The following is a 26,078-nucleotide window of genomic DNA, read 5'->3' as shown; positions in this document are numbered from 1 at the left end:
TTACGTCAACTCATAAACATCGCCACTGGGGAGACAGAGGCGGTCGGGCGTGGTGCTGGCCATCCACCCCCTCGTGTACCGTTCCATCCTTCGTAGGTGCTCGCTAACAGCACTTGCCCAAACAGTCTGTTAAGGATATACGGGGAATCTTTATCTTTTGCTTTTGTCCTTGTGCATGCAATGTGATGTGTGGTGACGGTGTTGAGTGCAACGTGTGTACTACTTGTAGTGTGCGATAAGTGTAGTGTGAGTGTATTGAACGCCAGTGTGTGTTGAATAGAGTTGCAACAAGACGAATATTAACATTTTATTTTGTCAGCTTCCATTGAATACAAATGAGAAATAGTTGCATGACTTAGTTAATAAATTCCATACGAGATGCTGAATGGGCCAACAGTGCAAAAATAATCCCCCCCACCAACAAAGTCTCGAATGAAATTATGCAAGAATTACTCCAATTTACAACTTTAACAGCGACTAAAGCCATGGGATTAAATGTTAACCACAGTGATAATGCAACAGTTACTGATGAATTACACCGCAGTGGCGATAATATTCAGAGAAATAGGATCAACACGAAAAACAAGCTTACTCAAACTATCACAAGTGTAGTGACATCGCTGGATGTCACTGCAGTGCCGGCCGTAGAGAAGGCACGGCGTGCGATGTAACGACATAGCGGACACCACAATGGTGTGGGTGTAGTACCGGCCCTGAAGGGGCCCGGTGAGCGCTGATATATAGCGCTAGATGGCATCACGCGTGGCGTGCAGTGCCAGCCCTACAGGACGGTGTGGGAGTGCCGGCCGTAGGAATAAGGTTACTAAAGGCCATAGCACTTTGGTTGACCCGAGAGGACACGTGACCAGTTAAGTCTGCAAAGGGGCCCAAGTGGGGGCTAGGGGTGGTCACGTGGTTAGCATCCAGATCCTGCCCGAGGATTCCGGAAGGTGGTCGTGGCCATGGGTGGGGCCAGCCACACCACAGAGAATATAAGCCGGGTCCCCAGAGGGACCGGCGTTGTTCTTCACCCTGAAGAAACCTTCATCAACGTTCTCCGAGTCTCCAACACGTGGACCTGGACCCGAGCTGTGGTCCCGGGCCGTCGTAGCTAGTTACGTTGTAATTAGCGTAGCTAGCCTGGTGGTCACCACCACAGGTTGTTATTCTGTTAAGGGGTAGTTACCCCGTGTGTTGGGAGTTAAATAAATGTGTTGCCTCCAAGTCAACGTCTGCGACTCGGTCAAACTCGCTACACAAGTGTGAATCGATACAAAATAATCCAATTAACCTGAAATACATAGTACGATTTTTTTACTATTTTTATTTTACCAGGCAAGGCCCACTGAGCTATACAGCTCGTTTTCAGAAGCGACCTGACCACAAATCATAGCCCAACGAAGTGGCTAATTACGTGTAAATTTATAGCAGCCAAATATTCGAAACGCAAGTTTCTAAATGTGGAGGGAAACGTGGAGTACCCGGAGAAAAATCCACACGACCACGGAGAAAACACGTAAACTCCAAATATCCAGGAGTCAGGGTCTGGATCGAACCCACGACCCTCTATACCAGGCGAGGTAGTTAACATTTCGCCACATCTCGCCATCGAGATGTTAAAGTAATAAAGTTGTAATAAACAACTGTATTACCTCTTGCACTCGTACTCTTGCATAAAAACGCATGCTTAAATTATAACATGATACCGGCATCATATTTGGATTCCAAGCGACACTTTTCCCCTTGTATTTTAAAGCCAAAGTGTAGAGTGAGTGTTGTGTTTTATGTGTGTTGGAAAACGAGAGTGGTGAGTGTTGAGTAGTAAGGTATGGTGAGTGGTGTGTATAGTGCGAGTGTTGTGAGTGAGCGGTGCGTTTGTTGTCTCCGTCACAGCCCGTACTTGCTGATGAGCTCCTTCAGCATTGCGGGCACGTCCGCGCCCTCTGCATCTATATCCATCTCCAGGAACTTCTCCACGAGCAATTGCCATCTACAGCAGCAGAAGCACACCATCCCACACTCACCATCACACAGTCCCACACTCGCCGTCACACACTCACGCGTCCCACACTCAGTCGTCCCACACTCAGTCGTCCCACACTCAGTCGTCCCACTCAGTACCCCACTCACAGTCACACATTTAGCCCCCCACACTCAGTCCCCCACTCACAGTCCTCCACTCACAGTCCCACACTCAGTCCCACACTCAGTCCCCCACTCACAGTCCCACATTTAGTCCCCCACTCAGAGTCCCACACTCAGTCCCACACTCAGTTCCCCACTTACAGTCCCACACTCAGTCCCCCACTCACAGTCCCACACTCAGTCCCCCACTCACAGTCCCACACTCACAGTCTCACACTCGCCATCACACACTCACAGTCACACATTCAGTCCCACATTTGCCATCCCATATTCCTCACCATCCCACACTCAGTGTCCCACACTCGCCATCACACACGCAGTGCGCCGCACCCTTCATGCACTGCACAGTGTGCGCTGGTGCGGCGCACCATCGAGCGGTGGGCACCATAGTCACGGGATGTGTAGAGCTGAGGTGGGTAAGACTGGTTGTAGAGTATAGAGACTGGTTGTAGCGTGCAGAGACTGTGGGTCGTGCTGTGTAGAGCTGTGGTAGCTTCTGGATGTGGTGTGGCCGGGAAAACCTCTGGTACTGCTTGTCGGCGGCCGCCTGGTCGATGCAAGGGATGGACTTGTTGGTCTGGTAGCACTTCGACACCTGGCGAGGAGCACGGCCGGCGTGAGAGCGGCACCTTCACCTGGAACCACCTCCAGGGAACACGCGTGCCTGGTGTGTGTGCGGTGTGTGGTGTGCGACGACTGCTGTCTGTGCGTGTATGTGTGTAGCTATGGGAGCAGTAGCGTGCTGCACTACAAATCCGGCGACCTGAGTTCGATTCCCGCTCATGGCCAACACAAGTGACGATTATCTGAGCCGGTCCTGGGCCTCCCCTAGTTTGACTCAGCCTCAAATGAGTACCTGGTGCAGTCTAAACATCGCTACTCGGGAGATAAGGGCGGCTGGGCGTGGTGCTGGCCACCCACCCCCTCGTGTGCCGTTCTGGCCTTGATAGGTGCTCGCTAACAGCACTTTCCCCAACAGTCTGTTAAGGCTATACGAGGGACCTTTGTGTAGCTATGACAGACGTGTAGCTATGACGGTTGTGTGTGTGTTTGGTGGCGATGCACGTAAGGTGTTGTGTGTGTGTGTGATGCGAAACGGGTGTGGCACAGGCGAGAGAAGATATGGGGTGATGTGGTACAAGAGGATGCGGAGCCGAGTGGACTTGCCGATGACTGGTTCCAGCGGTGTCAAGATTGGCCTCCGTGGAGGCGGCTCGTGAAGGACGCTACTCGGCAATTGTTGGCAGTCGTCCTCCAACAATAATGGAGGCCAGAGGAGCAAGAGCTTACAACAACGAGCGGACCACTGGGCGGCTAACATTCAGTAACATACCCCATTGTATGCCATGTTGGCCTTATTAAGTGCGCGCTAGCAGCATTGGCCACAGAAGTCTTTGTCGTGCTTGTCATGTGTATTTGCGTTGTGGTACAATGTGTGCAAAGTGGTGGTTTGTGTCTGGCTGTTGCTTGATGAAGCTAGTTGTAATTACTGGCGAAACCTCCTACTCAGATTGTAAATGTTGTGGCTTTGCTCTGCAACACACCGGTGTGCTATACCAGTAACGAATTGGCATGTTCTGTTTACATGACAAACCTTACTAATTGGCTTTGTCGGGTGGTGGTGGGTTTAACGACACATTGATATTTACGCGATACAACCCAAAAAACCTCTGTAATGAGTGATGCACGTATTGGAGGTGGTGCTAATGGTGGTGGTTCGTGTGTGTCGCTGATGGTGGCGGAGAGGGCGATGGCGGTTTTGTATGGTGGTGGTGGCGGCCACGTTGGGGCCCCACCGCCGCGGTGTGGCACCTCGGTGGCGCGCTCCAAGAGTTTGGCGGGCAGGCCGGTGTTCTGAGCCACTTTGACCGCGAGGCTGGAGTCGGCAACGCCGTCCCGCAGCTGGTAGAGGAACACAAGCTCCTCGCCCTCCTGCACTGTCTCGAACGTCTGCGACGCACGCGGCCGAGATCAAGGGCCGGTCACAACACAAGCGGCGGCCTTTATGCAGTTCCAGCCTCAGCGTCGGGGCTGGCTTCAACAGTCTAAGCCTCGACACTGAGCTAGGCCACAACAAAGTGGCAGACTCAATGCTAGAACAACCTCGACATAGCAGTGGCCTCGACGCTGGCAGCCTCAACACATTTTAGCCATCACATCGGGGCGGCGTGTGGCCCTGTCCGCACCAACCTGTCGTGCACCTTGTCAGCCTGAATAAGTGCTCACACAGCGCTTGTCTCAACAGTCCATATAGGCCATATGGTGGGTCTTTGTTATGTTCGAGTGCGTGCATGTTTACAAGTGTGCATGTGTGGAGGAGGCTCGTGAAGGATGCTGCCCGTGACGTTTCTCTGAATTCTGCCAAAATCGCCCGATGATGCTGGACGTAATTACCAGCGAAATGCCACGGTACTCAAATTGTAAATGTTGTGCATTTACTCTCCAACACACCGGTGGTGCTGAAGTAACTAATTGGCACGTTTTGTTAATGTGACAAACCTTTCTAATTGGCTGTGTCGGGTGGTGGTGGGTTTAACGACACGTTTATACTCACAAGATCTAAACCAAAAAAAACCTTCACGATGAATACAACTGGCCGCGAAAGCCTTACTACGTGTCAGACTAAACGGGGGGGGGGGGGGGGGTGGGGAATCTTTGTCTTTTGTGTGTTTCACGAGCACCTGCAAGGAAATGAGTGGGCTCTCTGGCAGCAACTTCTCCTGCAGGAGCCTGTGGAAGTGCGTGGAGACCATGACGTGGGGGCAGCGCTCGCCCTGCGACAGCCAATGGCGCAGCACGGCCGCCAGCAGCACCAGCCCGTCCACCTGCACACCGCGGTGGCACTGCTTGCTCACAACCCCACCAGCTCGCTCGGGAGCCGTGTTTGGAAGCACGCAGCGTTCGACCGCCCGCGCTCCCCAGCCGCTCAACCGCTCCTCAACCACTCGACCCGAGCCACTCGCTCAGGCACTCACCCTAGCCGTTAACACTCAACGACTTATCCTCCCCACTCACTGTAGCTACTCACTCAACCACTCACACTTGTGCTCAACCACGCAACGTTCCACCAGCCTCTATCGCTCGACCCTTCACCGTCAAACCCCTCCCTCGCTCACCGCGTTGGTGCCTTTGCCAAACTCGTCCACCAGCACCAGGGAGGCCTCGGTAGCGCCGGTGATACTGGACCCCATCTGTGAGCGGGCACCCACACGCAAGGCACATCGGCAGCACACGGAGCTGACCCCGCGATCGCAAGAGGGGGTTTTTGGAGGGAGAGGATGGGGTGTGTAACTTTCAATTGCAGGTGCGTTTGCTATTTTGTTACGATGGTTTATCAAGGAGAACCTCACTAAGTCTCGTGACTCTTTCTCAGGAGGGTTCTGCCAAGGTTTTTGCAGTCGGGGGGGGTGGGGGGGGGAGGTGTGGTTGCTATATATAGTCCAATTGAGTAATTTGCAGGTCATTTCAAATGTAGACGGAGCATGGCCTACTCTTGTGAATATTTCTGTAACTTAATATTCATATGGATGTGTTTTTTCTTAAAGTAAATTTTTCCGAGGCAACTTTTATTCCTGTAAGTGTAGTTTATGCAATAGTGATTATGTTTGCGTGCCATTTTCGATTTCTGCTGTAATGCCAATGTTTTTTTGCCCCTAATTTCTATTTGCTGCCGTGTTGCACTTGTGTTTTTTTATGCTATTGCTTTTATAATTTCGGTGACCCAGCTCACTCTTGCAAATTATACATTAATCCTGGTCTCCTGAATTCTCATCTCGTTACACAAAATCAACTGGTATCTTGAGGTTCCGACGGAGACCACCGGTGATCAAGGTCGCCAGCAGTCAGGACCAATGTACAGTATGTTGAACTTATTTTGCACTGTACGTAGCCAACTATGCTAATCGGCGGCGTGGGGGAAAGACAACATACTATACACAAAAATAAGTTCAAAAGAAATTCGTTTTAAATCTAGATTTAAAAGTGCATAGCACCAGTGGGCTTCCTACTATCGGAGGGAAGAGCGTTCCAGACGGCCGCAGAAGTGCATCTGAAAGCGCGCGATGCGGTGACCGTCTTTTTTCGATAGCTAGCCAAAAGCAAGCCGCTGCTGCGAGGATGACCACCGGAGTTCGTGTGATGGTTTATGCTCCTTGACGAGATCAGCGAGGTATCGTGGTTCATTTGTGGCAAGCACTTTGTGCGTAATGAGCGCGCGACCTCATCACTTATTCGCTCAGCAACCGTAAGTCAATGCAGCTCGGCAAGCACCGGACGCACACGATAAGATCTTGCAATACCCAAATCCTGGTTGGGGGTTCACTTGGCCCATCTTCCCTCCGGCGTTAATAAAATTAGAACCGCATTGTGAAGTTGATAGTAGTCGTCCCATGGACAGACTCGCCGCCCGCCATAGGAATGTGGAATTTTCACCACTGGCTCTGGGCTATAAACAGCGGATGAGCACCAATGCCTCAATGTTATTTTAGCAGTAAATCACTTTGACTACACTTGTCTGCTTACAAATCAGTACAATAATTGCCCTAAATATTTTCATATTTCCGCATCTTAATTGCACTCTGGACGGTTTAAAAAAAATACCCATTACCCGAGCCAACCTATGTTGCATTTTCTTCAATATCGTTTTTTGCCACACGTCCTGTAGAAGCGATCGGACCACAGGGCACCACCTGGTTGAGGTCGACGAGGAAGGTGGAGGAGCCAGTGGAGATGCTCTCGCCGGTCTGGACCCGCGAGTACAGTCCATCCAGCAGCCCAATCTCCGCCTCTTCGGCCGGCACGAAGCTGCCCAGGAGCGCCATGAACACCACCAGCCCCACCTGCACCGTGGCGCACGGCGGATGGTGGCGGCATCAGCCGCGGGCTGGCCGACGGTATAAAATCGCACGAGCAGCACTTGCCCCCAACGGCGTGTGTAGGCCACACGGGGGATTATTTGTTATGTGTTTCTGCGTAATGTGTGTGAGTGGGTGGTTGAGTGGTGGTTTGTGGTTAGCGCACTCGACTATGAACCTCACGACCCGAGTTCGATTCCGGCTCATGATCAATAACAAATATTTGAACTGTTCTGGGCATGCCCAAGGTTGATTCAGCCTTAAATGAGTACCTGGTGCAGTGTGTAAACATTAGCACTGAGGAGACAAAGGCAGCTGGGCGTGGTGTTGGCCTACCCCCTTCGTGTGCCGCGCAAGCCTTCACAGGTGCTCGCTTGCAGCACTTGCCCCAAAAGTCTGTTAAGGCTACGCAGTGAGATCTTGTCATTGTTTTGTGAGTGAATGAGCACTTGTCCCAGCATCCTGTGAGGCTACACGGAGGGGGATCTTTTGTGTTTGTGCGTCCACGTGAATGTCACCTGCTTCAGGTAGATACTCTTGCCGCATGCGTTGGGCCCCGTGATCACCTTCATCTTGCCGTGGTGCATGTCACTGATCATAGGGTTTGGCACAAACATGCCGGTGCACAGCTCCAGTAGCGGGTGCCTGGCAAACGGCACATGCTGTGCCATCATTATCGTCGTTATCGCATCATCATCATCACCACGGTGGAGGAACAGGGCCAAATGTTTCCGGAAAAAAATATGCGTCTAAAATGTTACTCTGAACACATTAATGTCGTCCCATGGACACCCCCCGGCACAGGAATGTGGAATTTTCACCACTGGCTCAGGGCTGTAAACAGATGAGCACCAATACCTCAATGTTTATTTTAGCAGTAAATCACTTTGACTATCCTTGTCTGCTTACATATCAGTGCAATAATTGCCCTAAATATTTTCATATTTCTGCATCGTAATTGCACTCTGAACGGTTTAAAAGCATTCTCTGAGCCAGCCTACTACGTTACAGGAAATGTATTTTCTTCAATATTGATTCATGCTTGTGCAGTATTTTCTATTTCTCCCGTGACGAGGTTGTCTTTGGTCCTGATTTTCTATTTCCTTCATTGTTGTCTTTATTTAATTGCATTGCTTTCGTCGTTTTGGTGACCCAGAATCATTGTTGGAGGTGACATCTCAAGAGAAAAATAAAAGAAAAAAAACATTGAATAAGCGACGTTTCCGGCAATGGTCCTACTTTCAGTGCATATTTGAAATTGGCCGAAAATATCTTAAATATATAAAGGACCACAGAACTTGGGCAAATGTTGGCACAGGTTCACCGCCAGGCTACTTTCCCTGCTCGTCGGTGTGGCCCGGTACAAGTTGAAATTATGACTACTTTTTATTTCGTAGTTCGTGCTTCCGCATCGCTGTAAGTGCCACCAACGAATCAATTAAAATCTTCACAAGTGAGACTCTCTCCCGGCGTCTTGACTTCTCTCACCTGGTTTAAACAAATAAACCGGAGCCGTGCCAACGGAAGCCTCAGTCGTGTGGGAATGGGCTCACTGGGGAGAGATGTTCTACTACACTGCATTCCACGCCAGGGGGTCCTATCTGTAGGGAGGCACTGAGTCATGCTCCTGTAACGCTCTTTAATAAGAGCTCCGATATTAAACCCCTTGTCTTGGCTGACATTTATCAGCGGCTTTAATTAAATCTTTCATCTAAATTCTCTGAATTCCCCAATTACTTAAATTTCGATTTAAAGCTTTTGTGACTGCAGGGATTCATCTTCTTGGTTCTTTCTACGTGAATTTACCGAAAGAACCAAGAAGATGAATCCCCAATGACTTGTTTACGGGTGAGAGTACCTCAGTGTGTGGCTGTGCTTAGTGTGGGGGGAACGGTGGCACTGCGGTCAGCACGCTGCACTACGAACCCGGCGACCAGAGTTCGATGCCCGCTCACGGCCAACATTGATAACGAATATCTGGGCCTGTTCTGGACCTCCCATAGGCCGTCTCAGCCTGAAATGCGCACCTGGTGCAGTGTGTAGAAACATTTAGCATAGGTGATGCTTGCTAACAGCACTTGCCCCAACAGTCTGTTCAGGCTATATGGGGGATCTTTGTATTTGTGTGTTGTCTATGTCCTCGTGTGTGTGTGCGCATGCGCCCATGCGTGTTTGTACGCGGCACCGCGTGGCCCCACCGGCCGCCCTTGATGTTGATGATGTTCCTGGTGGTGAGGCGGGGGCGCCGGTAGCCGTAATCGCGCGCCACCGTGCCCAGCGCCAGCAGGCAGTCAAGGCGAGCGGCAAGTTCCATCGCTTCCCTCAGCACGGCCGCCCACTCCATCACCTTCCCCTGCAGCTGTTGCACGATGGCCAGCTCCTGGTCTGGCGCACGGGGGCGGCGGTTTCTCGTCAGCGCCGTCGCGTTCATCGCGTTACCGTCATCGTCCAAACGGTAAACACCGATTTCGATACTATCCCATCCCCACACGGTGCTAACAATATTGAGACCGATCAAAGAGTTTGCTTGTGTTGGATCAATACTGCTGATTGCATGCGCTGATATATAATATACAGTCCTCCGGTTTACTCCCACGTGTAGCAACACTCGTTAAAGGAGTTGCCCAGACATCCAAACGTAGGACCATAGACGTTGTGGTCCGACATTTGCTGCCGCTCCGCTCGTCTTGTGGTTTCCTGTTCATCTGAGCCGTTCTTTCTCCCTCCGAGAGTGAGCGCATGCTGTGTGCGTTACAAATCTTAAATGAGTATATTTTTTTTTGTGCGCGGGAGGAAGCCAAATTCCCTTGAGCAAGAAAGAGAAACACGCGCGAGAGGGAGGCCAATGGAGATGGAGCTGCGAGCTTCACCTCTGATCTCACACCGAGCATCGCCGAGCAGTTGGTCGAGCTCCTGCGTGCGGGAACTTCGGTAGTGCACCCTTTTGTCGGACACAAACTGACACCACGCACCACGCACACAAAGACAAAGATCCCCCCATATAGCCTGAGCAGACTGTTGGGGCAAGTGTTGCGGTGACTTTGGCTGAATGTGCTGACTGCGAATATTATGGAGTGTGGCGAGCGTGAATGTTGGCTGAGAGATGAATGTTTAGTGTGTGGTTAGAGTGTGTCATCGTCGAGTGCGTGAGTGCGTGTGTGCGTGCGGGGAGTATGTGTGGTGACGGGGGATGCTACAACAGTGCCCTGCGCTCACCATGAATTCAAGGCCCTCAATTTCAAAGTTTCCCTCCTCCGCCTCCTTCTCCATCTCCGGCAGCTGTGGCACGGAGAGCAGGTACCCGAGCTGCATGCGCCAGTGAGCGGGGCACACGCGAGTGAGCGAGGCACACGCGAGTGAGCGAGGCACACGCGAGTGAGCGAGGCACACACGGACTCTGAACTAAAGCTGAACTATTTTTTCTATTTACCAGGTAAAGCCCGACTGAGGTATATAAGCTCTCTTTTCAGAAGCGACCTGGCTATCACAAATGATAGCTCAACACAGTGGCTTATCTCGTGGAAATTTATAGCACCCAAATACTCTAAAACGCATGTTGATTAAAAATGTTTATAAACGCATGGACTCAACACCATCATCAACACTATCGCTAACAAACAAAGACAAAGATCCCCCGTATAGCCTGTTGGGGCAAGTGCTGTTAGTGAGCACCTATGAAGGCCGGCATAGCACACTAGGGGGTGGGCGGCCAGCACCACGCTCGGCCACCTTTGTCTCCTCAGTGACGATGTTTACACATCGCACCAGGTACCCATTTGAGGCTGAGTCGACCTAGGGGAGGCCCAGGACCGGCTCAGATAATCGTCACTTGTGTTGGCCATGAGCAAGAATCGAACTCGGGTCGCCGGGTTTGTAGCGCAGCGCGCTTAGCGTTACACTACCGCTCATCACATCACAATCACCAGCACAATCACCACCACCACCACTGGCACCACCCCTTCACCGGCTCCACCTGCGGGAGATAGATGATGCGGCACGAGGTGATGCGAACATCCAGCTCCTCCAGCTCGTCGCGCGCCACGCACGTCATGAAGTCCGGCAGCCCGTAGAACGTGCGCTTCTCTACACGTGTCGGCACCGCAAGGACAGACGAGGTAAGGGGGTGCTCGCTCTCGCAAGGGAGACCTGAGCGGTGGTGGGGGGGGGGGTCCCACTCACTCCTCCCCACAGCCCTTAATTCAATAGGTTTCGTTTAAACGTGCAGAGAACCTCAAGGGATTCGTTCACGCACTCCCAGGGAGAGCTGGGAGTACGTGAGGAAGATTTTATTTTCGGTGGTTAGCACAAAGGTAGAGTTGTTTTTTTTTGGATTAGTGTCAGTCTTCATGTATGTATATTGGACTTATTTTGCGTCGGACGTAGCCGACTGTGTTAATCGGAGGTGAGGGGGAAGGACAACAAGGTTAGTTTGAGGGATTATTTTTGAAGTTATTTGTTAATGGTTTGTGTTATATTTAGTGTTCGTGCTGATGGCAGAATTGGTGTTCGAAATAAGTGGAATTATGAATATTGAGGATAGTATTGGTAATTCGTGTTAATATTAAGGTTCGTGTTAGATATTGATGTTAAGGCTAGTGTTAGGTAGGATTAGTGGTAAGGTTAGTGTCGCACTGCTTTTAGTGTTTAATTTGTTGTCCTTCCCCCACACCTACGATTAGGACAGTTGGCTACGTACGGTGCGAAAGACGTTCAACATACAGACGTCAGTGTTAATTTTAAGTCAGTTTTACACGTGGGCTTTCGCAACCAATATCATCCATAAAACAGATATTTTTAGGTTAGATCGTGTAAATATAAATGTGTCGTTAAACCCTCCACCACCCGACACAGCCAATTCGTAAGGTTTGTCACGGAAACGGAACATGCCAATTCGTTACTATTACAGCACACCGGTGTATTGGAGAGCAAATCCACAACATTTACAATCTGAGTATGACGTTTGGCCAGAAATTACAACCGGCATCATCAGGCGGCAGCCAGATGGCAGGATTATGAGGAGTATTATATTTTGTGTATTATTAGTAGGGTGAGTATTCGGAATGAGTGTTCGAGTTAGTGTTGATATTATTGTTGAGAATATTGGTTGTTAGGGTTAATGTTACGGTTAGTATTGGAGATATGAACATTGAGGCTTGTGTTTGGATTAGCATTAAGGTTAGTGTTTTAAGCGTTGGTGGCGACGGTGGCGTTACGTTGAGTGTTTACACTTAGTGCGAGTGCTCTTGTTCTGGTTGTACATGAAGTGGGATTACGAGCAACTCACTTTCATCAAGCGAGGTGTCCACATTGGGCTTCACCACGCATCTGCTCTCCACCTTGCTCGCCTCAAAGTCCATCTGCAACGTGCCCACCACGTTCACACCGTATAACCTTAACAGACGGTTGGGCCAAGTGCTGTTAGCGAACACCTATGAAAATTGGCACAGCACACAAGGGGGTGGGTGGCCAACGCCACGCCCCGGCCGCCTTTGTCTCCCAAGTAGTGATGTTTACACACCATGCCAGGTACTCATTTGAGGCTGAGTCGACCACTTATTGAGACATACCACTCACACGCTCACGTACAGACGTTCACACACGCCCAGGGCCGCCCGGAGGTTCCTGGAGGCCCGGGGCCAGAATGCCGCCACGTGGGGGCCTCCTTATTTCACCGTCCACATTACCCGCCGTGGCACCCTCTTTTGTGTGAAGCCTAAGGCGACTTCACCCCACTACCTCCGGGGGGGTCCTGCACACACACACACACAGCACGCTCACACGCATCCCCAGAGCAGGTAATCCATCTCCATTCCCTGTATGCAACGGGCAGGTCAGCGCTGGGCGCCGAGAGTGCAGGCACGTGGACTCTGCGTCCACCTTACCACGTTGGCGAGCAGCGAGCTGATGTAGGTGAGGTTCCTGGAGGTGTGATTGATTCTGGCGAAGAGCTTCACATTCTGAGGCAGATTGCGGCACGTTTCCCATATGTACACCAGGTGGAAGACCGTCTGTACCGAACCAACAGCACTATCATCACATGGTGCAATCTCTACCGCAGAATATCACTTCACAACACGAGCACCACCACCCATCATTTTGTTATGAACTTCACCACTACAACACGTGTGATATCAATGGGTACCGGTGTCTTGCCGCATGCATGATTTGGACCATTACTGGAAAGCAATAGCCTACTCTTGCAAAGCGATGTCACGAGGCATCCCCAAGGTTGCCACAGGTGGCAATTCCTGGTGTAAGAATTGCACTATCGGCCGCACACGGGTACTGGCGCAGCGGGTAGTGTGTTGGCCCTCTGGCGCCAGGCAGGGCATTTATTGGCCTCTAGGTGTACTACCACGGAGCCCCGCGGTGTGGCAACGGCAAGCGGCAGTAGGGGGAGGGGGTGGCACCTGGTAGAGTGTCTTCCAGTCTTGCACAGTGGCGTGGGAAATCTTCATTCGCATGAGGATTCTCTGTGGGGGTAGAGAAGACATCGGGTGTCTGATGTCTATTACGGGAGATCTGCAAGTGACCGCTGAGAATGGTGGAGACGTTAGACACCCGTGTGCAGAGAACTGTAACAGTTACAAGTGGCTAACACTTGAGAACCTGGTTTAATCGCGGGCCCTTTCGCAGATTTAAACAAGGGAAATCAGGAGTGTCAGCTCAGTGCTATGATCTCTGAGCCTCCCTGCCACCTCGATTTCATTAAACATCAAGATGTCAAGTGGCCAAAGCCGTTGAGCCACCACACCTCGCCAACACTTTCTACCCTCCACAAGATCCCGCAGCTGCTGCGCCATAGAGACGCGACCTTCAAAATATTGCCGGACGTGATCCACACCATCTGGTCTTGGTCACTGGACTCGTTCATGAGAAATAGTTTTGAGTGTTTATGGATCCGAGCGGACGCTCAGACCTCAACACTGCCGGAGAGGTGCCTACTAACCCAGGAAATGCCTAAGACACAGAGGAAAGCCTACAACAGAGAGTGAATGCACATGGGGGGCGAGGGAGCATGACGGATTTGGCCCACGTGGTGAGTGGGGGGCCCCGCTGCGGAGATCCGCTCGTGGTGCAGGTTTATTATTTAATGCCGTGAATGTTGAGGGGGGGGGGGGCAGCCACGAAGGGACTCACAGATAGGCTCCGGATCTGCTTGAGGTAGTTTTGCAGCCTTTTGACGACCTCAGAGTTGCATGGGGAGGTGGTGAACTCGACGACGTCCAGGCGGTCTGACAGCTCTTGCAGGTTGCGCGTCGGGCGGCGGAACCACATCCTGGAGTGGGCGAAATGGCGGGGAGGAAGAGCCCCGACCAGTGACCAAAGCGGCAACATATCCATTATCATAACGCGACTGTAATACTACCACAACCTGAACACAATCCTCTACCATGCCACTCCTCGGACACCCACCGCAATGCGATCATTACTGAAATGCAATCGCTAAGGTGAAAATTTGCGTAACAAAATCACCACCAAGGCAATACCGTAAGACTACCATAACTCTAAACACACGATACCATAACCAGAAGATTACCATAACACAAGCATCAGCGTAGCACAATCACAATGAATAACACAACCAAGAGACCACCACAACACACTACCACCCAGAACAAAATCATAACAGGTAGCAGCCACCACCATAACAACCGTGATGGCATTCACACTATGACCACTCATACAGCCACATTCCACCACATAGCCTGAACACCAACACGGCCCTAACCCTGCTCCCTTGTGGCTGTTCTAGGGGACTCACTCGAGGAGGCGAACGCCAGGAGGGGAGTGACAGCGGTTCATGATGCCTGCGGGAGACACAGCGATACCGATGATCGTCCCCGTTTACAACACCGACGTTGAACACAGTGGCGATTCAAAATACTGTTATGAGTGGCTTCCTGCCCAAAATGAGTTTCGAAGAAGTGTGCGCTCATCTTTTTCTTACAGCCATGAGCAAGTAGCGGAAATTGCATGTGTTCATATGGCAAAGGCAAGGTAATCCCCAAGCCATATTTGAACTCACACGCTTTTGATTGCGTGTCGCTCACTCTACTGCCTAATAAACTTGACCCGCCTAATAAACCAGGAATAATAATAATAATTCACAACCCTTTATCAATTGATTGTTGGGTAAAGACCTCAATGTATCGGTCATGGGGATTGTTTAATAAAACTTCACCACACTGGTTAGTGCTGGCTGGTGAAAGTGAGGTTGGGTCCAGGACCCGTTCGGATTTTGCGCTCAGAAGTGATACTTGACGTGACTGGGAATCGAACTTGGGTGGCCGGATCCGTAGTAACTATGCAGTTTAAACAAAAAAATTACGTTCTGTGTTGGTATTCAATGTGAGCAATGAGGATTGATGTGGATGCTGGACACTGTGCTCCGGGGAGGTTAATCCCTTGTGAATTAAGCGTTGGCACAAAAGGCACAGTGATGAAAGACAGCATTGAGAGGTCGATTGGGGCGGCGTTGAGTGAACGGGCATGCAGGGGAAGGTGGCTGACTGAGTTAGCCGAGGGATGAGTGGGGCGGGAAGTGAGCAGTTTAGGGGGAGCAGTGGAGAAGCGAGTGGGTGGGTGAGTGGCGAGCAGTTACCGAAGAGGCTGAGTCCTTCCTTGCCGCCAAAGACACTTTTAAACGCTGACGGGTGAGTCTTAGATTTAAATATCTGCAAGGCGCTGCAAAGACAAAGTTCCCCCGTGAAGTCATAACAGACCGTTGGGACAAGTGTTGTGAGCGAGTACCTATAAAGGCCGGCACAGCACACAAAAGGGTGGGTTGGCCAGAACTATGCCCGGCCTCCTTTGTCTTCCAAATGGCGATGTTTACACACCGCACTAGGTACTCACTTGAGGCGCAGTCGACCTATAGAAGGCCAAGGACCAGTTCAGACAATCAACACTGGTGTTGGCCGTGAGCGGGATATGAACTTGGGCCGCCGGGTTCATAGCGCAGTGCATTAACCGCTACAATACCGCTCCCCCACACACACATGCAAACACGTAAACATATTAACACGCAAGTACACACACACACAGACACACGCCCGCGGAACTTGAGCTGCTGATGATGGATGGTGCAGGTTAAGTCCCTGTCTTGTCCTGGTCCTACTGCTACAGCTGATGTTCCTGTGTTTTGTGCTGCTGGTGGTGTAGGTGATTTCCGTGTGCATTGTGCTGCTAGTGCTGGTGGTGCAGATAGCGCCTCTGTCTATTGTGTTTGTCGTGTAAGGGCCAGTGGTGCACGCTTTGCCCTCGTGTGCCGTGCTCGTGCCGCTGCTTGTTGGCGCCCCAGGCCTGTGCTCGGCACCGGAAGGTGTTCTTGTCAACGTGCACGATGTCCTCCCTGGGACGAGAGAAGCGCACGCGCGCTTGCGTCAATACTGACAGAACCAGCCATTTTTCCACGCCTCGCTCACGTCGACTGCTGACACGTATTGCATGTGTTCCACTGTTGTGCAAAAAAAAAAACGGCTGTAAATCTATCTCGTCGTGCTGTTTTGTAACAAATATATTTAATATTTTACGAAACGGAGAAAGGCAAGACGGCTTAAGTCTCACACATGCTTAGTTTCGGTGTGACACAAAATTATGTATACGGTGAGTTGGGTGATAAAAAGGACCGTATATACAGTTGTGTACGACATGGGTATTTGTGGCTGTGATCAGTGGTGTGGTTGTGCTTGTGGTGATCAAAGCAGTGAGTGTCGTGGGTTGTGTTTCCATTGGTGTGGTTGCGTCGGTGGTGGTTATGAAAGCTGTGAGTGCAGTGAGTTGTGTGGTCGTGCCGGTGGTGAAGACAGCTGTGAGTGGTGTGGTTGTCAATGTAGTTGTGTTCAAGGTGCTGTGGTTGTCTCTGTGGTTGTGGTCACGGCGGTGTGGTGTGGCCGGCGTGGGCACGGACGGCGTGAAGAGGCGGAAGGCCATGATGGGGACGCGCGCATCCTTGTTCTCCAGCTCCACACCCACCCTTTTCTGCTCCACGAACTTGAGCAGTGCGCCCATCGCACACAACTGCAGACACAAACAACAAAGATAACCAACAGCACTGGCACTGCCACCACCAACACCATGTTTTTTTTTAATTTTACCAGGTAAGGCCCACTGAGCCATATACCTTTTTTTCAAAAGCGACCTGGCCACAAATGATAGCTCAACGAAGTGGCTTATCATGTGTAAATGTATCACAGCCAAATACGGTACTCTAAACGCATGTTTCTAAACGTGGAGGGAAAAACCGGAGGACCCGGAGGAAAATGCACACGACCACGGGAAGAACATGGAAATATACAGGCATCAGGGTCGGGATCAAACCCACGATCCTCCTGTATACCAGGCGAGGTAGTTAACATGTTGCCACCATGGCGACCATGGGTCTTGCCCACCCCACTCTGCAACATAATGTAACACTGGCACCTGTCCCGAGGTTGTAAGAATCGCTATTCCCTGTTCAAAGGAATCCCGTGCGGTACCATATAAGAATTGTCGAACGGCACCATCTGCACAAAGTGGTAGATGCGCTCTTGTTCCGTGAGGTCCGGCAACATGCCCGGCAGGTTGGTGTTGAGGATACGCTGCTTGCCAGCTTCCACCACTAGAAGCACACACACACACACATGTAAGGGTGCGTGTGTGTACGTTAGCCGAGAGCAGCCATTCCTGATGGTCAATGTACAGCCGAGAATGGACCAAAGCAATGCTTTGACAAGAGGGCTGCTAACTTGGTGTCGCACTTAAAAGAGACTGAGTCAGCGTGACACAGAGCAAGTGTGACGCAACACCCAGCGAGTGTGTGGCTCGAACCCCGTGCCACGTCACCTCCACCCCAGACCCACCGAAGTTAAAGCTGGGCAGCACCTCCACGTTGTAACTTCCTTGCTCACGACCATCCACTTGCTCACCGCCATCCCCCTCGGGGGCCTTCTTCTCACCGACCTCGCCGTCTGCTCGCACGCGGACAAGCAGCCAGCCACCCCATACCTTGGCTTTGAAGCATCTAATTCGGCCCAGTTGCCTGTGCTGGCTGTGCTACCCATAACGAACGGGCGCATGAGCGAGTGGAGTGAGCGTCCGTGCGGAGGGCAAGGCGGCGGTGCGCCACGACCTGCCACTCTCACCTGGGTTGGCGAGCATCTTGAAGAAGCTGTCTTTCTGCTTGGCACTGGTGATGATGCATGTGGGGTTCAGCTGGAAAATCACTGCGTGGCACAGACAGCCGCCCGATTCAACAATGTTGCCGGTCCAGGTATAGCGCAATGGTGAAAACAAAACCACCACAGGGTGGCTCTTGCAAAAGAGGCAGTGTTGTTTCAGAAGCAGTATTTATTCCGGAGGAATCCGATGAACTATAAAACTCTTTTTCACAGATGTCCAGTCGTTTCATCAGAATAGAATCAGTATTTATATCGGAGGAATTTGATATGCTATAAAGCTCTCTTTCACAGATGTCCAGTAGGGGCGGATATGAACGTTATGTTCATGTGTCCCGATGGGGTAATTTCATATCCCAGTAAAACAAAGAATATTTCGATTTAAAGCTTTCGTGACTGCAATGATTCATCTTCTTTGGTTCTTTCGGTAAAGTCACGTAGAATGAGAATAAAATAATAAATTGATAAATATTATTATAATAAATTGATAAATATTATTGTGTTATTTTATTTTATCAATTTATTATTTTATTCTCATTCTACGTGACTTTACCGAAAGAACCAAAGAAGATGAAACAAAGAATACTTTACAAATGTTCCCTGTCCGTAAATACAGTTCCCCTTCAAACAAACTACATCAGGGGGGAGAGCAGGTGGCTTGGCAGGGTTCATGGATTAAATTCCAGATTCGCACACGAGGTAAAAAGGGGTTCACAAGACGAGAGGAAGCTTTGATAGTTTCAGCCTTGACCATACACACCGTAAAAAGTGACTCATTTGAAGACCTGAGAGCTTATTCAACAAAGACGCACAGAGGATACATCTTGTTTGCACAGCTGAAGTTAGAGCAGCACGCTCACGGTTTTGTCAGACGGTGAGTCACGTGCAATTGAAAGGGATGTGCACAGGCTTCTGAAGATATAAATGATTAGCGTGCAAAATAAACTGAGAATTGACTCAAGATGGGAAATTGGGGTGGAGAGATGCATGCGTGTGCATTTTCTTTGCAAGTGTTTGCATGAGTTTGCGTGTAGGAAGTGGGGGGTGCAGTCGTTGGCGCACAGCAGTACAAACCCAGCCAGCAGAATTTCATTTCCAGCCACGGCTGGCATCTGTGGTGAGCAGTATTAAAAACCGGTCCTTGGCTTTCCCTAGGTCGACACGGCCTGAAATAGTACCTGGGGTGGTGCGTAAACATAGGCACTGGGGAGACAAAGGCGGTCGGGTGTGGTGGTGACCACTACCGCCGCCACGTGCACCATTCCGGCAACAAAGTCAAAGCGATTTCCTGTTCGAATGAACATTGAGATTGTGCACATTTCTTGTTACAGCCTTAAGCCTGTGGTGGGCGAGTCTATCCATAGGACAAACACTTTTTACCTTCCCACAAAGTGGTACTTTATTTTATTGATGCCAGATGAATGATTGGCGGAGTCAACCCTCAACCAGGAATTGGATGCGCAACCTTGTGATCGCGAGACACCGATACACGCTCTTCTGCTGAGACACCGATATACGCTCGCTGACGAGCACTTGGCCCGAAAAGTTTGTGGAGGCTACACGGGTGGTTGGGGGGATCTTTGCGTGCACGTGTCCGCACCGCGTTTAAGAAGCGAGTTGTCATCTGTGTCGGGCGTGTCGTTGATGTAGTAGACGGTGCCGTCCTCGGAGTCGTAGAAGGCCATGCCCAGGATCGTTCTGTTCCACATCACGCTCAGCACCACCTGCCCGGCCACCCACAAAAAAAATGTAGCCTCGCCACATCACCGCTGACTTGCCAGGTCCCACCGAGACCAATCTCCACACACACACACACCGTGATATGAGTCACGGTGAATCACAAACAGTACTCAATGTTTTCTAAGTTAATGCCACTTAAGTCGTGTGGCTGTCCACGCAGGTATGATTGCTGGCCCATTGGAGGCCCTAAGCAGACATTCTTATGTGGGCATCCCCACCCCCCCTTTCAATTTATAAATCCTCCACGGGGCACCAGTTGAAAAACCCTGCGAAACGAGTCGTAATGGGGGATCTGTGCAGGCCACCCCTCAATCCGTGTGCCACAGTGGCGAGATATTAACTACCTCGTTTGGTATACAGGAGGTCGTGAGATTCTATCCCGACCCTGACGCCTGCTGTATATTTAGAGTTTGCTTGTCTCTCTCTCTCGCCGTGGTCGCGTGGATTTTTTTCTCCGGGTCTTCCGTTTTTTTCACTCCACATTTAGAATCAACACCACGCGTATTTGGCTACTAAATGTCTACGTGATGATAAGCCTCTTCGTTGAGCTACCATTTGTGATCGCCAGGTCGCTTTTGAAAAAAAGAGCTATTATAGCTCAGTAAAATGTAAAAATGAATTGAATTGCAATATAAATGTCGGAGGGACGTGAGTCCCAAAAAAATACCTGGGCCTGTGGCTGGTCCCCCCTCTCCTCCTCGCACGGGGGCCCAGTGGCCGGCTTGTGCACCAACACCACGTCCTCCTCAGTCATCTCGGACTCGCCAGGTAGTGACGAGGAGGGCCCCGTCGCCCCGTCGAGGCTGGGCGCCGATCGCCCCCCGCTCAGCATGGCATCCAGCGTGGGCCCCAGTGACATGGTTAGCTCCTGCTGCAAGGGGGCCAAGATGGCAAGGGGGACGGGCAAACAGTTGGTGGGGTTGAGAGGGCGACACAAACCTGCCAACCCCTTACCAGTTGCCTACCTTATTACAGACCAATTCAGATCTTATCAGTCACCCCGTGCCCTTATAAATCTCAACGTTCAACCTCCAAATTCCTATCACAAGGGAGAAACACAACCAAATAGACACCACGAGTACACTCACCATTACATACCTGTCAACCCCTTATAGTGCTTACTATATTAGACCAATTCAGACCTTTTTGGTCATCCCGTGCGCTTAGAAATCTTAACGTTCATCCTACAAAGTCCCATCACAAGGAAAAAACACAAATAGATGCATATTTATTGTTGCCCGTATTGAAACGGCTGTATGCCGTATGGACCTGAAAATTCGATTTACCTGTAGAATCAACACCACGCGTTTAAGAGTATTGGCTGCTAAATGTCCACGTGATGATAAGCCAATTCGTTGAGCTACCATTTGTGATCGCCAGGTCGCTTTAGAAAAAAAATAGCTATTATAGCTCGGTGGGGCCTTACCTGGTAAATTTTAAAAATGAATTGAATGGCAATATAAATGTCGAAGGGACGTGGGCCCCAAAAAAATACCTGGGCCTGTGGCTGGTCCCCCCTCTCCTCCTCGCACCAGGGCCAAGTGGCCGGCTTGTGCACCAACACCACGTCCTCCTCACTCATCTCTGACTCGCCAGGTAGTGACGAGGAGGGCCCCGTCGCCCCGTCGAGGCTGGGCACCGATCGCCCCCCGCTCAGCATGGCATCCAGGATGGGCCCCAGTGACATGGTTAGCTCCTGCTGCAAGGGGGCCAAGATGGCAAGGGGGACGGGCAAACAGTTGGTGGGGTTGAGAGGGCGACACAAACCTGTCAACCCCTTACCAGTGCCTACCTTATTACAGACCAATTCAGATCTTATCAGTCACCCCGTGCCCTTATAAATCTCAACGCTCAACCTACAAATTCCTATCACAAGGGAGAAACACAAATAGACACCACTAGTACACTCACCATTACATACCTGTCAACCCCTTATAGTGCTTACCTTATTAGACCAATTCAGACCTTATTGGTCACCCCGTGCCCTTACAAATCTTAACGTTCATCCTACAAAGTCCCATCACAAGGGAGAAACACGAATAGACGCATGTTTGTTGTTGCCCATATTGAAACGGCTGTACGCCGTATGGACCTGAACACTCAATTTCCCTGGACAAGAATACGAGATATAAACATTATGGGTTGTGACACGGTATGTCAATTGTGAGCGTCTCCACACAAATTAAATACGTTGAAGTCCCTCTTGTCAATTTGCCATTCCAGACCAGTTTTTTTTTTTGCATCGGCGTTTGTATGTTACACGTACGTTGAACTTATTTTGCACCGTTTACGTATAGATAGCCAAGCTCGTGCTAATCGTAGGTGCTGGGGAAGGACAACAAACTAAACACAACAAAAATATATAGAGGCATTGTCAGAGTCGGGATCGACCCACGACCTCCTCCTGTATACCTGGCGAGGTAGTTAACATCTCTACCGAATACGTGAGAGGACTGGATGGAACTGCAGTGTTCAGACGTCAATTTACAGCGTGTGTGTGTGTGCGTGCACTTTGAACTTCGTTTGCACCGTACGTACAATAATACGGTGTAAACCGTACACTTTGACAGCTATGGAGACATGACACATGAGGAGGCAATGGGGTGGCTGGACATATGTGAAAAATAACTTTATAGCTCATCGGATTCCTCCAGTGTATAAATATTCAGATTCCCAGCTGTGCAGTGGGACGTCGGTATGTGACATTGTGAGCAGATTGAATGGGTGGACGCATTTAAGGAGATTGTGTGCGTGAAATATCATTTGAACTCCTAATAAACATAATATATAGCGTGTCAAAAAAGTCGCTGTGTTGTCTGCAGGTCTACTTTTTTATTTATTAGGAAGCCCATTGGGAGCTATGCACGTTTTAAAATCCAGATTGAAAACGTATTTATTGAGAACTGCTTTGTGTGTGCGTGTGTTTGTTGTAATTCCTCCGATTAGCGGGGTTGGCTACGCACGGTGCGAAATGCGTTCAACATACGTCTCAAAAAGTCTCTTGTCGACGTCTCATCTGTTATCCCCCTTCTATCATTCTCTATTTTATACGACATCTGCATTGTTTGTCCGTGTTATTTCGCCTCATCTCCTTCTCTAACATGAACGTCCGACTTAGACGGCGTCCCCCACCGAATGATCCGGGGCCACCACTGCGCCTGAGCACCTCGCCCCCCCCCCCCGAATAAAACGACTAGGAAAGGCAATTCAAGACAAATATGTGATAAAACGATCACCTTTTCATATATAACACGGTTAAAAAAAAAGGTAATAATTCCACTGAAGGAAGATGAGCTGTAATTTTTATTCTTCGGGTCTTTCGGTAAAGGAACGTCAATAGTGTGAACGAAAATAACAAAACAAAAACTACGACATTTCGATCACAACACAAGCAAATGACTTTACCGAAAGACCCAAAGAATATTAATTCCTGCTAGTCACGAAAGCTTTAAGTCAAGATTTAGCTTTAATTTTGGTAAATTAAAATGCACGCTAATTGATCGCGGTTTCTTTTTTTTTGCCGGCAATTTCGCTCAAAACGCAAATCGAAGTGACTCGTCGACCCTCGATGAAAAGACATGAACATTAGCCGCATCAAACACTATATACACTTGTGAGAGTATTATAATATTTGACTAATACAGTACAGTACTGCGACGTTGTGGTGTGGAGTGAGGTCGCAGTTCGGCAGCCTTGAGAGAGAAAAGCGCGGGAAATCGCCGAGCGCAGCCCCACACCGACAAAGTAAAATAAACTTTTACAGTTTATTATTGTTATTATTACGACTGCTACTTATGAATACAGAGTTTCCGGCAGTCACTCGACTCATTGTGTTTGTTTTTTTTCAAGGCAGTGTTAATGAAAACTGAGGTAAAGTTTTCCTCATGATGCCAAGTGGATAATGAATTGACGACGCTCCGCTTCGAGTGTGTACAGCGCAATTAAAGTAACATTTTTGTTTATTGATTCACACTTTTTTTTGTATATACCTTCTAATGCACATATACAGCGTAATCGTACAGACGGGTATAATAAATATTCTACACACGTTGTTTTTATATATGTTAAAGTATACGGGACTATATTTTGTAATTCCACTTTTTTATATCTTAACATAAATCGTCTTTGCTCATTGGTTCTTTCGGTAAAGTCACGTAGGTAGGAAATAAAATATAAACAAATCAGGACGTTTCGATCGCAACACAAGCAATCTTCTTAAGGTGGAACAACCACAGCAAGAACACATTCTGAAGTAAGCAAATCAAGATAAATCGTCTTTAAAATGTTGTATTTGTTTCCTATTTAGACGTTACGTATGAGTCAGTACAGTCCTATATTGTTGATAAAACAAAAATGTGTACTTACACACCACCGTGTTCGCTTACTAAATGCAACTAAAGGGGTTAAAGGGCGGACCTGACCCTATCATCATGAAGCCAAATTATTGCTAAATTTTATTAAAGACATTAATAAAATGTGTTTACACGGACACTCTCAATTCTTCTAGATTTTAAGTTTTCGTGACTGCAAGGATCCATACACGTTGGTTCTTTCGGTAAAGTCACGTAGGTAATTGAATTAAATTAAATAAAACAAAAATGAAAACAACTCAATTCATTTTTGTTTTATTTAATTCACCACTAGTACACTCACCACCACTACACTCACCACTAGTAGACTCACCACCACTACACTCATCACTAGTACACTCACCACCACTACACTCACCACCAGTACACTCACCACTAGTACACTCACCACTACTACACTCACCACTAGTACACTCACCACCACTACACTCACCACTAGTACACTCACCACCACTACACTCACCACTAGTACACTCACCACCACTACACTCACCACCAGTACACTCACCACTTGTACACTCACCACTAGTACACTCACCACTAGTACACTCACCACCACTACACTCACCATTAGTACACTCACCACTACTACACTCACCACTAGTACAACTCACCACTAGTACACTCACCACCACTACACTCACCACTATTACACTCACCACCACTACACTCACCACTAGTACACTCACCACTACTACACTCACCACCAGTACACTCACCACCACTACACTCACCACTAGTACACTCACCACCACTACACTCACCACCACTACACTCACCACTAGTACACTCATCACTAGTACACTCACCACCAGTACACTCACCACCACTACACTCACCATTAGTACACTCACCACCACTACACTCACCACTAGTACACTCACCACCACTACACTCACCACTAGTACAACTCACCACTATTACACTCACCACTAGTACACTCACCACTAGTACACTCACCAGCACTACTCACCACTACTACACTCACCACTAGTACACTCACCACCACTACACTCACCACTAGTACACTCACCACCACTACACTCACCACTAGTACACTCACCACCACTACACTCACCACTACTACACTCACCACTAGTACACTCACCACTAGTACACTTACCACTACAAACCTGTCAACCCCATATCAGTGCCTTACCTTATTACAGACCAATTCAGACCTTGTTCATCACCCCGTGCCCCCTTATAAATCTCAACGTTCATCCTACAAAGTCCCATCACAAGAGGCCGTCCATAAATGACGTCACGCGATTCTTGGACGATTTTTTACCCCCCCACGCCCTTCGTCACACGACGTCACAAAAAGTCAGACCCCCCTAAATATGACGTCACAAAGCTCTGCCCCCCCACCAAATAAAATAAAACATGCTTCAAATCGCTTTAAACTATTGTCACTGTAGTGCGTATTTAATGTGGCGCTGCACTCTGATGTTGTAGGAGAAAACATTTATTAAAAAGTATATTTAATTAAGTAAAACGTGTTGAAGAGAAACAACAAAATAACAAAATATATATAAAACAATAAAAAATTCTCACGACGTTTCGACCATAACTCAAACGGTCATCATCAGAATATGAATTACTGCAGTCACGAAAGCTTTAAATCAAAATTTAGAACGTGTTGTCTATATTTATTTAAAGTTGCGCATTTTGATGTGACGTCACATTTCTCACCCCCTCTCACTCGTCACACATCGTCACAAATGTCTGACCCCCCCCCCCAGGTGCGTGACGTCATTTATGGACGGCCCCCAAGCAAAGCAACACGAACAAATAGACAATTTGTTTTC

General features: G+C 49.3%; 1 protein-coding gene and 1 long non-coding RNA gene across 4 annotated transcripts; one reads left to right on the top strand and one right to left on the bottom strand.

Moving 5' to 3' along the window:
• Nucleotides 1-294: 294 nt before the first annotated feature.
• Nucleotides 295-25,514, bottom strand: MSH5 (mutS homolog 5). 3 transcript variants are annotated; one of them, XM_076065084.1, is made up of 26 exons: nt 25,427-25,514; nt 21,393-21,596; nt 20,565-20,768; nt 19,758-19,881; nt 18,125-18,205; nt 17,843-17,950; nt 17,480-17,601; nt 16,912-17,021; nt 16,318-16,353; nt 15,604-15,686; nt 14,764-14,809; nt 14,139-14,277; nt 13,409-13,471; nt 12,881-13,006; nt 12,283-12,355; nt 10,972-11,081; nt 10,215-10,304; nt 9,869-9,956; nt 9,197-9,383; nt 7,517-7,643; nt 6,834-6,983; nt 5,262-5,336; nt 4,827-4,970; nt 3,958-4,095; nt 2,667-2,790; nt 295-1,990 (listed from the first exon to the last, which is right to left on the bottom strand). In XM_076065084.1, the coding sequence occupies exons 2-26, from the start codon at nt 21,582-21,584 to the stop codon at nt 1,950-1,952; spliced, it is 2,781 nt and encodes a 926-aa protein (XP_075921199.1). In that variant the 5' UTR covers nt 21,585-21,596; nt 25,427-25,514; the 3' UTR covers nt 295-1,949. The 3 variants fall into 3 exon arrangements, with proteins under 3 accessions (XP_075921199.1, XP_075921192.1, XP_075921189.1); XM_076065077.1 differs by having other exon boundaries at nt 2,667-2,740; XM_076065074.1 differs by lacking the exon at nt 295-1,990 and having other exon boundaries at nt 2,673-4,095.
• Nucleotides 11,026-16,625, top strand: LOC142923983 (uncharacterized). Its single transcript, XR_012941105.1, has 3 exons — nt 11,026-11,113; nt 12,829-12,908; nt 14,755-16,625. It is a non-coding gene; the product is annotated as an uncharacterized LOC142923983 (long non-coding RNA).
• Nucleotides 25,515-26,078: the final 564 nt, after the last annotated feature.

This window comes from Petromyzon marinus, chromosome 1 (genome assembly GCF_048934315.1).
Source record: "Petromyzon marinus isolate PM22_M1 ecotype Great Lakes invasive population chromosome 1, UKy_Petmar_22M1.pri1.0, whole genome shotgun sequence".
Lineage (NCBI taxonomy): Eukaryota > Metazoa > Chordata > Hyperoartia > Petromyzontiformes > Petromyzontidae > Petromyzon > Petromyzon marinus.
This window is presented reverse-complemented; position numbering and strand designations above follow the sequence as displayed.